At 42.9% G+C, this 12377-nt stretch overlaps 1 protein-coding gene across 1 annotated transcript in view; it reads left to right on the top strand.

Annotated features, from left to right (window-relative positions):
• ITFG2 (integrin alpha FG-GAP repeat containing 2) overlaps nt 1-12377 on the top strand; it is a 137495-nt gene that overhangs the window by 86596 nt on the left and 38522 nt on the right. The window contains exons 10-11 of the mRNA XM_053718814.1: nt 4280-4397; nt 4535-4708. Coding sequence (XP_053574789.1) covers nt 4280-4397; nt 4535-4708 — 292 coding nt within the window. The remainder of the gene's footprint in view (nt 1-4279; nt 4398-4534; nt 4709-12377) is intronic.

Here is a 12377-nt window from a genome sequence, read left to right as displayed (position 1 = left end):
TCGGCTCCACCATGGAGGCTACCTTTGAGACAGGACCTTCTTGTTCAAGGTCCGTTCGAACATCCCAATCTGGCCTCACTCCAACTGACTGCTTGGAGATTGAACGCTTGATTTTATCAAAGCGAGGGTTCTCAGATTCTGTCATTGATACTCTTGTTCAGGCCAGAAAGCCTGTAACTAGAAAAATCTACCATAAAATATGGAAAAAATATATCTGTTGGTGTGAATCTAAAGGATTCCCATGGAACAAGATAAAAATTCCTAAGATTCTATCCTTTCTTCAAGAAGGTTTGGAGAAAGGATTATCTGCAAGTTCTTTGAAGGGACAGATTTCTGCTTTATCTGTTTTACTTCACAAAAAGCTGGCGGCTGTGCCAGATGTTCAAGCTTTTGTTCAGGCTCTGGTTAGAATCAAGCCTGTTTACAAACCTTTGACTCCTCCTTGGAGTCTTAATTTAGTTCTTTCAGTTCTTCAGGGGGTTCCGTTTGAACCCCTACATTCCGTTGATATCAAGTTATTATCTTGGAAAGTTTTGTTTTTGGTTGCAATTTCTTCTGCTAGAAGAGTTTCAGAGTTATCTGCTCTGCAGTGTTCTCCTCCTTATCTGGTGTTCCATGCAGATAAGGTGGTTTTGCGTACTAAACCTGGTTTTCTTCCGAAAGTTGTTTCTAACAAAAATATTAACCAGGAGATAGTCGTGCCTTCTTTGTGTCCGAATCCAGTTTCAAAGAAGGAACGTTTGTTGCACAATTTGGATGTAGTTCGTGCTCTAAAATTCTATTTAGAGGCTACAAAGGATTTCAGACAAACATCTTCCTTGTTTGTTGTTTATTCTGGTTAAAGGAGAGGTCAAAAAGCAACTTCTACCTCTCTCTCTTTTTGGCTTAAAAGCATCATCAGATTGGCTTATGAGACTGCCGGACGACAGCCTCCTGAAAGAATCACAGCTCATTCCACTAGGGCCGTGGCTTCCACATGGGCCTTCAAGAACGAGGCTTCTGTTGATCAGATATGTAAGGCAGCGACTTGGTCTTCACTGCACACTTTTACTAAATTTTACAAATTTGATACTTTTGCTTCTTCTGAGGCTATTTTTGGGAGAAAGGTTTTGCAAACCGTGGTGCCTTCCATCTAGGTGACCTGATTTGCTCCCTCCCATCATCCGTGTCCTAAAGCTTTGGTATTGGTTCCCACAAGTAAGGATGACGCCGTGGACCGGACACACCTATGTTGGAGAAAACAGAATTTATGTTTACCTGATAAATTACTTTCTCCAACGGTGTGTCCGGTCCACGGCCCGCCCTGGTTTTTTAATCAGGTCTGATGATTTATTTTCTCTAACTACAGTCACCACGGTATAATATGATTTCTCCTATGCAAATATTCCTCCTTTACGTCGGTCGAATGACTGGGGAAGGCGGAGCCTAGGAGGGATCATGTGACCAGCTTTGCTGGGCTCTTTGCCATTTCCTGTTGGGGAAGAGAATATCCCACAAGTAAGGACGCCGTGGACCGGACACACCGTTGGAGAAAGTAATTTATCAGGTAAACATAAATTCTGTTTTTTTTTTTAGAAGACATCCCAAAGTATTGATCTAGGCCCATTTTTGTATATTTCATGCCACCGTTTCACCGCCAAATGCGATCAAATTAAAAAAAAAGTTCACTTTTTCACACATTTTGTCACAAACTTTAGGTTTCCCACTGAAATTATTTACAAACAGCTTCTGCAATTATGGCACAAATGGTTGTAAATGCTTCTCTGGGATCGCCTTTGTTCAGAAATAGCAGACTTATATGGCTTTGGGGTTGCTTTTTGGTAATTAGAAGGCCGCTAAATGCCGCTGCGCACCACACGTGTTTTATGCCCAGCAGTGAAGGGGTTAATTAAGGAGCATGTAGGGAGCTTGTAGGGTTAATTTTAGCTTTAGTTTAGTGTAGTAGACAACTCCAAGTATTGATCTAGGCCAATTTTGGTATATTTCATGCCACCATTTCACCGCCAAATGCGAGCAAATAAAAAAAAACCTTTAAATTTTTCACAATTTTAGGTTTCTCACTGAAATTATTTACAAACCGTTTGTGCAATTATGGCACAAATGGTTGTAAAAGCTTCTCTGGGATCCCCTTTGTTCAGAAATAGCAGACATATATGGCTTTGGCGTTGCTTTTTGTTAATTAGAAGGCCGCTAAATGCTGCTGCGCACAACACGTGAATTATGCCCAGCAGTGAAGGAGTTAATTAGGTAGCTTGTAGGGCGCTGGCAGGGTTAATTTTAGCTTTAGTGTAGAGATCAGCCTCCCACCTGACACATCCCACCCCCTGATCCCTCCCAAACAGCTCTCTTCACTCCCCCACCCCACAATTGTCCCCGCCATCTTAAGTACTGGCAGAAAGTCTGCCAGTACTAAATAAAAGGAGTTTTTTTTTATTTTATTTTTTAGAAAAATGTATCCTGCTGTAATGGAGCCCTGCCTTAGCCCCCAACCTCCCTGATCCCCCACCAAACAGCTCTATAACCCTCCCTGCTACTTAATTGCCGCCATCTTGGGTACTGGCAGCTGTCTGCCAGTACCCAATTTGCCCCCAAAAATATTTATAAACTTTTCTGTAGTGTAGCAGCCCCCCCCCCCTCAATACCCCCAACCCCCCCCCCAGATCCTTTTATATATATATATTTTTTTTTAATGTTCATGTTAATGTTTTGAACTTTTTTTTTTTTCATTGGTGTCAGTGGCTAATATGCGCGCGCGCCCCACGTGCACACGCGCCCCCCCACGTGCACACGCGCCCCCCCCCCACATGCACGCGCGCACCCGCACGCTGCCGCCTCCTTGCTTCCCTTCCCCCCGGAACACAGCACCATTGTTACCGGTGCAGAGAGGGCCACAGAGTGGCTCTCTCTGCATCGGAGGCTTGTTAAAAGGTATTGCAGGATGCCTCCATATCGAGGCATCACTGCAATACCCTGAGAACTGCTGGAAGCGATTGCGATGGCTTCCAGCACTCTCTTAAACAACTGACGTACCAGGTAGGTCCATTGTCACTAACTGCTAGTTTTTGCAGGACGTACCTGGTACGTCAGTTGTCATTAAGGGGTTAAGGGGTTCCATTTGAACCTATGCATTCCATAGATATTAAGCTTCTATCTTGGAAAGTTCTGTTTTTAGTTGCTATCTCTTCGTCTCGAAGAGTTTCTGAACTATATGCATTGCAATGCGACTCGCCTTATCTTGTTTTCCATGCTGATAAGGTGGTTCTGCGTACCAAACCTGGATTCCTTCCTAAGGTTGTTACTAATAAGAATATTAATCAGGAAATTGTTGTTTCTTCTCTGTGTCCTAATTCTTCCTCTAAGAAGGAGCGTCTATTGCACAACTTGGACGTGGTTCGTGCTTTGAAGCTTTACTTGCAAGCGACCAAAGATTTTCGACAAACATCTTCTTTGTTTGTTGTCTATTCTGGAAAACGTAGAGGTCAAAAAGCTACGGCTACCTCTCTTGCCTTTTGGCTAAAAAGCATCATCTGTTTGGCATACGAGACTGCTGGACAGCAGCCTCCTGAAAGAATTACAGCTCACTCTACTAGAGCGGTGGCTTCCACATGGGCTTTTAAAAATGATGCTTCTGTTGAACAGATTTGTAAGGCTGCGACTTGGTCTTCGCTTCATACCTTTTCCAAATTTTACAAATTTGATACCTTTGCTTCTTCGGAGGCTATTTTTGGGAGAAAAGTTCTTCAAGCAGTGGTGCCTTCTGTTTAACCATCTGTCTTGTCCCTCCCGTTCATCCGTGTCCTGTAGCTTTGGTATTGTATAACACAAGTAAAGGATGAATCCGTGGACTCGTCTTACCTTTATAGAAGAAAACTAAATTTATGCTTACCTGATAAATTGATTTCTTCTATGTTAAGATGAGTCCACGGCCCGCCCTGTCATTTTAAGACAGATTATATTTTTTTGATTTAAACTCAGTCACCTCTGCACCTTGTAGTTTCTCCTTTTTCTTCCTGTACCTTTGGTCGAATGCTCTGCTGTACCTGTGGTGCTCTTTGCCACTTCCTGTAGGGAAGGATATTATCCCACAAGTAAAGGATGAATCCATGGATTCGTTTTTCCATAGAAGAAATCAATTTATCAGGTAAGCATAAATTTAGTTTTTTCTGCTTGAATTCTGGCTTTACACAGTATGGATATGTAAATTTAGAAATTGTACTATTTTTCTTGTTGCTTCTCTGTAGTGGGATCTTTTTCAGTTTATTATGTCTTTCTCCTGTAGGGTAATGGGCAGGAAGAAGTTGTTGCATGCGCTTGGGATGGCCAAACGTACATCATTGATCACAATCGTACAGTGTTGCGCTTCCAAGTGGATGAAAATGTCAGTGCCTTCTGTGCAGGTCCGTGAAGGCTGTATTTTACAGTAATTACCTCTCTCTCAGTCTTTACCCGATTTCTCTGTCCTGTTATCATCTTTTTATCTGTGCTACTGTATCTTGTTTTCTTATGTGACGGACATGCTCATTTTGACACTCAGGGGTCTATGCCTGTAGAGGAGGTCAGAACAGCCCCTGTCTGGTATACGTTGGTTTTAACCAGAAGATCTATGTGTACTGGGCAGTAACCCTGGAGAGGATTGAGTCCTCAAATATACTGCGTGTCCTAGAAGGAAATAAGGAGTTTTCTACCTTGCTGAGCCAGCTTAATGTGGGTAAGTCCAAAACTCTAATATTCTCATTATATCTCACTATTGATTTGCATAAACAACACATGCACGATAAAAAGACAATGCAATAGCACTTAGTCTGAACTTCAAATGAGTAGTAGATTTCTCTTGTTAAGTGTATCCAGTCCACGGATCATCCATTACTTGTGGGATATTCTCCCTCCCAACAGGAAGTTGCAAGAGGATCACCCACAGCAGAGCTGCTATATAGCTCCTCCCCTCACTGCCATATCCAGTCATTCTCTTGCAACTCTCAACTAATATGGAGGTCGTAAGAGGACTGTGGTGTTTTATACTTAGTTTATTTCTTCAATCAAAAGTTTGTTATTTTTAAATGGTACCGGAGTGTACTGTTTATCTCAGGCAGTATTTAGAAGAAGAATCTGCCTGCGTTTTCTATGATCTTAGCAGAAGTAACTAAGATCCTTTGCTGTAGTCACATATTCTGAGGAGTGAGGTAACTTCAGAGGGGGAATAGCGTGCAGGTTTTCCTGTAATAAGGTATGTGCAGTTAAAATATTTTTCTAGGGATGGAATTTGCTAGAAAATGCTGCTGATACCGAAGTAATGTAAGTAAAGCCTTAAATGCAGTGATAGCGACTGGTATCGGGCTTATTAATAGAGATACATACTCTTATAAAAGTGTATTTTAAAACGTTTGCTGGCATGTTTAATCGTTTTTTACATATGTTTGGTGATAAAACTTATTGGGGCCTAGTTTTTTCCACATGGCTGGCTTGAATTTTGCCTAGAAACAGTTCCCTGAGGCTTCCCACTGTTGTAATATGAGTGGGAGGGGCCTATTTTAGCGTTTTTTTTGCACAGCAAAAATTACAGACACAGACATCCAGCTTCTTCCTGCATGATCCAGGACTTCTCTGAAGGGCTCAAAAGGCTTCAAAAGTCGTATTGAGGGAGGTAAAAAGTGGCAGTTGTTGTGACTGTTTAAAAAACGTTTTTGTCATTTGTTATTCCGTTTTTGGTATTAAGGGGTTAATCATCCATTTGCAAGTGGGTGCAATGCTCTGCTAACTTATTACATACACTGTAAAAATTTGGTTAGTGTAACTGCATTTTTTCACTGTTATTTCAAAATTTGGGAAAATTTGTGTTTCTTAAAGGCGCAGTAACGTTTTTTATTTTGCTTGTAAACTTGTTTTAAAGTGTTTTCCAAGCTTGCTAGTCTCATTGCTAGTCTGTTTAAACATGTCTGACACAGAGGAACCTACTTGTTCATTATGTTTGAAAGCCATGGTGGAGCCCCATAGGAGAATGTGTACTAAATGTATTGATTTCACCTTAAACAGTAAAGATCAGTCTTTATCTATAAAAGAATTATCACCAGAGGGTTCTGTCGAGGGGGAAGTTATGCCGACTAACTCTCCCCACGTGTCAGACCCTTCGCCTCCCGCTCAGGGGACGCACGCTAATATGGCGCCAATTACATCAGGGACACCCATATCTATTACCTTGCAGGACATGGCTGCAATCATGAATAATACCCTGTCAGAGGTATTATCTAGATTGCCTGAATTAAGAGGCAAGCGCGATAGCTCTGGGGTTAGGAGAGATACAGAGCGCGCAAATGCTGTTAGAGCCATGTCTGATACTGCGTCACAATATGCAGAACATGAGGACGGAGAGCTTCAGTCTGTGGGTGACATCTCTGACTCGGGGAAACCTGATTCAGAGATTTCTAATTTTAAATTTAAGCTTGAGAACCTCCGTGTATTGCTTGGGGAGGTATTAGCTGCTCTGAATGACTGTAACACAGTTGCAATTCCAGAGAAATTGTGTAGGCTGGATAGATACTATGCGGTGCCGGTGTGTACTGACGTTTTTCCTATACCTAAAAAGGCTTACAGAAATTATTAGCAAGGAGTGGAATAGACCCGGTGTGCCCTTTTCCCCACCTCCTATATTTAGAAAAATGTTTCCAATAGACGCCACTACACGGGACTTATGGCAGACGGTCCCTAAGGTGGAGGGAGCAGTTTCTACTTTAGCAAAGCGTACCACTATCCCGGTTGAGGACAGTTGTGCTTTTTCATATCCAATGGATAAAAAATTGGAGGGTTACCTTAAGAAAATGTTTATTCAACAAGGTTTTATTTTACAGCCCCTTGCATGCATTGCGTCTGTCACTGCTGCGGCAGCATTCTGGTTTGAGGCCCTGGAAGAGGCCATCCAGACAGCTCCATTGAATGAAATTATTGACAAGCTTAGAACGCTTAAGCTAGCTAACTAATTTGTTTCTGATACCATTGTTCATTTGACTAAACTAACGGCTAAGAATTCCGGATTCGCCATCCAGGCGCGTAGGGCGCTATGGCTTAAATCCTGGTCAGCTGACGTGACTTCAAAGTCTAAATTACTCAACATTCCTTTCAAGGGGCAGACCTTATTCGGGCCTAACTTGAAGTAAATTATTGCTGACATTACTGGAGGCAAGGGTCATACCCTTCCTCAGGACAGGGCCAAATCAAAGGCCAAACAGTCTAATTTTCGTGCCTTTCGAAATTTCAAGGCAGGAGCAGCATCAACTTCCTCCGCTTCAAAACAAGAGGGAACTGTTGCTCATTACAGACAGGCCTGGAAACCTAACCAGTCCTGGAACAAGGGCAAGCAGGCCAGAAAACCTGCTGCTGCCCCCAAGACAGCATGAAGGAACGGCCCCCTATCCGGAAACGGATCTAGTGGGGGGCAGACTTTTTCTCTCTTCGCCCAGGCGTGGGCAAGAGAGATGTTCAGGATCCCTGGGCGTTGGAGATCATATCTCAGGGATATCTTCTGGACTTCAAAGCTTCTCCTCCACAAGGGAGATTTCATCTTTCAAGGTTATCAGCAAACCAGATAAAGAAAGAGGCATTCCTAAGCTGTGTGCAAGACCTCCTTGTAATGGGAGTGATCCATCCAGTTCCGCGGACGGAACAAGGATAGGGATTTTATTGAAATCTGTGGTTCCCAAGAAAGAGGGAACCTTCAGACCAATCTTGGATCTAAAGATCTTAAACAAATTCCTCAGAGTTCCATCATTCAAAATGGAAACTATTCGGACCATCCTAACCATGATCCAAGAGGGTCAGTACATGACCACAGTGGACTTAAAGGATGCCTACCTTCACATACCGATTCACAAAGATCATCATCGGTTCCTAAGGTTTGCCTTTCTAGACAGGCATTACCAATTTGTAGCTCTTCCCTTCGGGTTGGCCACTGCCCCGAGAATTTTTACAAAGGTTCTGGGCTCACTTCTGGCGGTTCTAAGACCGCGAGGCATAGCGTTGACTCCGTATCTAGACGACATCCTGATACAGGCGTCAAGCTTTCAAATTGCCAAGTCTTATACAGAGATAGTTCTGGCATTTCTGAGGTCGCATGGGTGGAAAGTTAACGTGGAAAAGAGTTCTCTATCACCACTCACAAGAGTCTCCTTCCTAGGGACTCTTATAGATTCTGTAGAGATGAAAATTTACCTGACGGAGTCCAGGTTATCAAAACTTCTAAATGCTTGCCATGTCCTTCATTCCATTCCACGCCCGTCAGTGGCTCAGTGCATGGAAGTAATCGGCTTAATGGTAGCGGCAATGGACATAGTGCCATTTGCGCACCTGCATCTCAGACCGCTGCAATTATGCATGATAAGTCAGTGGAATGGGGATTACTCAGATTTGTCCCCTCTACTAAATCTGGATCAAGAGACCAGAGATTCTCTTCTCTGGTGGCTTTCTCGGGTCCATCTGTCCAAGGGTATGACCTTTCGCAGGCCAGATTGGACGATTGTAACAACAGATGCCAGCCTTCTAGGTTGGGGCGCAGTCTGGAACTCCCTGAAGGCTCAGGGATCGTGGACTCAGGAGGAGAAACTCCTCTCAATAAATATTCTGGAGTTAAGAGCAATATTCAATGCTCTTCTAGCTTGGCCTCAGTTAGCAACACTGAGGTTCATCAGATTTCAGTCGGACAACATCACGACTGTGGCTTACATCACCCATCAAGGGGGAACCAGGAGTTCCCTAGCGATGTTAGAAGTCTCAAAGATAATTCACTGGGCAGAGTCTAACTCTTGCCACCTGTCAGCGATCCACATCCCAGGCGTAGAGAACTGGGAGGCGGATTTTCTAAGTCGTCAGACTTTTTATCCGGGGGAGTGGGAACTCCATCCGGAGGTGTTTGCTCAACTGGTCCATCGTTGGGGCAAACCAGAACTGGATCTCATGGCCTCTCGCCAGAACGCCAAGCTTCCTTGTTACGGATCCAGGTCCAGGGAGCAACGCCGATAGATGCTCTAGCAGCTCCTTGGTTCTTCAACCTGGCATATGTGTTTCCACCGTTTCCTCTGCTCCCTCGACTGATTGCCAAAATCAAACAGGAGAGAGCATCGGTGATTCTGATGGCGCCTGCGTGGCCACGCAGGACCTGGTATGCAGACCTAGTGGACATGTCATCTCTTCCACCATGGACTCTGCCTCTGAGGCAGGACCTTCTAATGCAAGGTCCTTTCAATCATCCAAATCTAATTTCTCTGAGACTGACTGCATGGAGATTGAACGCTTGATTCTATCAAGGCGTGGCTTCTCCGAGTCAGTCATTGATACCTTAATACAGGCTCGGAAGCCTGTCACCAGGAAAATCTACCATAAGATATGGCGTAAATATCTTTATTGGTGTGAATCCAAGAGTTACTCATGGAGTAAGGTTAGGATTCCTAGGATATTGTCCTTTCTCCAAGAGGGTTTGGACAAAGGCTTATCAGCTAGTTCTTTAAAAGGACAGATCTCTGCTCTGTCTATTCTTTTGCACAAGCGTCTGGCAGAAGTTCCAGACGTCCAGGCATTTTGTCAGGCTTTGGTTAGGATTAAGCCTGTGTTTAAAACTGTTGCTCCCCCCTGGAGCTTAAACTTAGTTCTTAAAGTTCTTCAGGGAGTTCCGTTTGAACCCCTTCATTCCATTGATATTAAACTTTTATCTTTGAAAGTTCTGTTTTTGATGGCTATTTCCTCGGCTTGAAGAGTCTCTGAGTTAGCTGCCTTACATTGTGATTCTCCTTATCTGATTTTTCATTCAGACAAGGTAGTTCTGCGTACCAAACCTGGGTTTTTGCCTAAGGTGGTTTCTAACAGGAATATCAATCAAGAGATTGTTGTTCCATCATTGTGTCCTAATCCTTCTTCAAAGAAGGAACGTCTTTTGCATAATCTGGACGTAGTCCGTGCCTTGAAGTTTTACTTACAGGCTAGTAAAGATTTTCGTCAAACATCTGCCCTGTTTGTCGTTTACTCTGGACAGAGGAGAGGTCAAAAAGCTTCGGCAACCTCTCTCTCCTTTTGGCTTCGGAGCATAATACGCTTAGCCTATGAGACTGCTGGACAGCAGCCCCCTGAAAGGATTACAGCTCATTCTACTAGAGCTGTGGCTTCTACCTGGGCCTTTAAAAATGAGGCCTCTGTTGAACAGATTTGCAAGGCTGCGACTTGGTCTTCGCTTCACACCTTTTCAATATTTTACAAATTTGACACTTTTGCTTCTTCGGAGGCTGTTTTTGGGAGAAAGGTTCTACAGGCAGTGGTTCCTTCCGTTTAAGTTCCTGCCTTGTCCCTCCCATCATCCGTGTACTTTAGCTTTGGTATTGGTATCCCACAAGTAATGGATGATCCGTGAACTGGATACACTTAACAAGAGAAAACATAATTTATGCTTACCTGATAAATTTATTTCTCTTGTAGTGTATCCAGTCCACGGCCCGCCCTGTCCTTTTTAAGGCAGGTCTAAATTTTAATTAAACTACAGTCACCACTGCACCCTATGGTTTCTCCTTTCTCGTCTTGTTTCGGTCGAATGACTGGATATGGCAGTGAGGGGAGGAGCTATATAGCAGCTCTGCTGTGGGTGATCCTCTTGCAACTTCCTGTTGGGAGGGAGAATATCCCACAAGTAATGGATGATCCGTGGACTGGATACACTACAAGAGAAATAAATTTATCAGGTAAGCATAAATTATGTTGTTGTTTTTTTATGACACATTTCAAAGTTATGTCTATTTCCACTCCTGTATCATGTGACAGCTGTCAACCAACCACAAATTAATATAATATTTTCATGAATTCTTGCACATGCTCAGTAGGAGCTGGTGACTCAAAAAGTGTAAATATAAAAAGACTGCACATTTTGTTAATGGAAGTAAAATGGAAAGTTGTTTAATGATTCAGATACAGCAACAACAAAAAGTTTTTATTTTGACTTGAGTGTCCCTTCAAACTGTTTAGTGAGCCTTCTAAATGAGTATAGTATATTGTAGTTAAGTTAATTGGTAAAAAAAAACCAACAACATAGGAAACACCTATACAATATTTTAGCTCGACAACCTTGGAAATGTGATTTAAGCCTGTGTTGTTCGGCTACGCCACATGGAAACCAGAAGCCTATGGGCCACACCTGATACTATAGTACTTTCCTGGACATTGGGATCAATAAGCTGGTTATTTTTGCAATCCTTATTGAAAGATGGAAGCACTCGAGGTGGAGATATTCTAAATTACAGACCCACTTCTCTGAAATGATTACAATAACCCGGCAGTGGTTTACGCTGCCGACTATACAGCATACATTCCAAGATGGCACCGGACCTCGGATGAATTTGGTTACTCCTGTGGAACCTTGCGACATAGTCGCCTACACTCAGAGCTTGGCTGGAGACGCTGAGATTGCAGTTGCCCGGAGCTCACCGGAGCAATATCTACCACAGCTAAGTCAGTTACCCAGCCTAAGCTACTATTCACCATTGAGACAGCAAGGCCACTTAACAAAGATCCGGTCTATTTTTTACACGAAGGTGTCAGAGCAGGCTCATGGGATGAGAGGCACGGCGATATCTAACAGAGGGATCTTTAAAATCGTACATCTACCCGCTAAGGTGTTTGAACAGAAAGCGGCATCTACAGTGATGAGAGGACCGCCACAGACAGCACAACTCTGACATTGTTTCCAAGGAACACTATAAGACCATACGTTAAGTCTGGAAGAGCTTCTTGCCCTGACCTTTCTTTTAAATCTATCATAAATAGAATAGGAATAGGGTGATTATATTTATATAGCCATAGACTCTGCTTCATTGGCCTACCAAATAGAGTGCTCACGGGTAGAGCCTTTGATTGCGAGACTCTTTATCTCGTTTTACGAATATGAAGGCCATCAGCTGGATTTACGAAATACTCATATCGGCTTACTGTAAAAACAAGCATATTCATATTCATACCTATTTGCTGTTTAGTTTTAGAATGGCTGATTTGTTGCTATATGTTTTCTAGTATTACTGCTGTTACAGGTATGCACAACTCCTTCTTAGGTGTAATGCGGCTATGATATCCATGTTCACAGATTATGCTCTTTACTTAATATGAAACCAGGACCCGTGTAACATGGTTTTTTTATGTTTTCTGTATCATTTACTATTCCTCTAGGGTGATTTTAGATAACCAACAGTAGTGTTGGCTAGCTAGCTCTGTAGATACTATGGGATAGCACATGTCTGATAATTAACAATAGGCTATGAGGAGGGTCTTTTCTTAGATTAGTATCACTAGGTCATAAATATCTTGGGGTATTTTCACCTGATATAAATAGTCAATACTTATATTGGCATAACCCTAGTTGG

The sequence above is a fragment of the Bombina bombina genome, chromosome 6 (assembly GCF_027579735.1).
Source record: "Bombina bombina isolate aBomBom1 chromosome 6, aBomBom1.pri, whole genome shotgun sequence".
Classification (NCBI taxonomy): Eukaryota; Metazoa; Chordata; class Amphibia; order Anura; family Bombinatoridae; genus Bombina; species Bombina bombina.
This window is presented reverse-complemented; position numbering and strand designations above follow the sequence as displayed.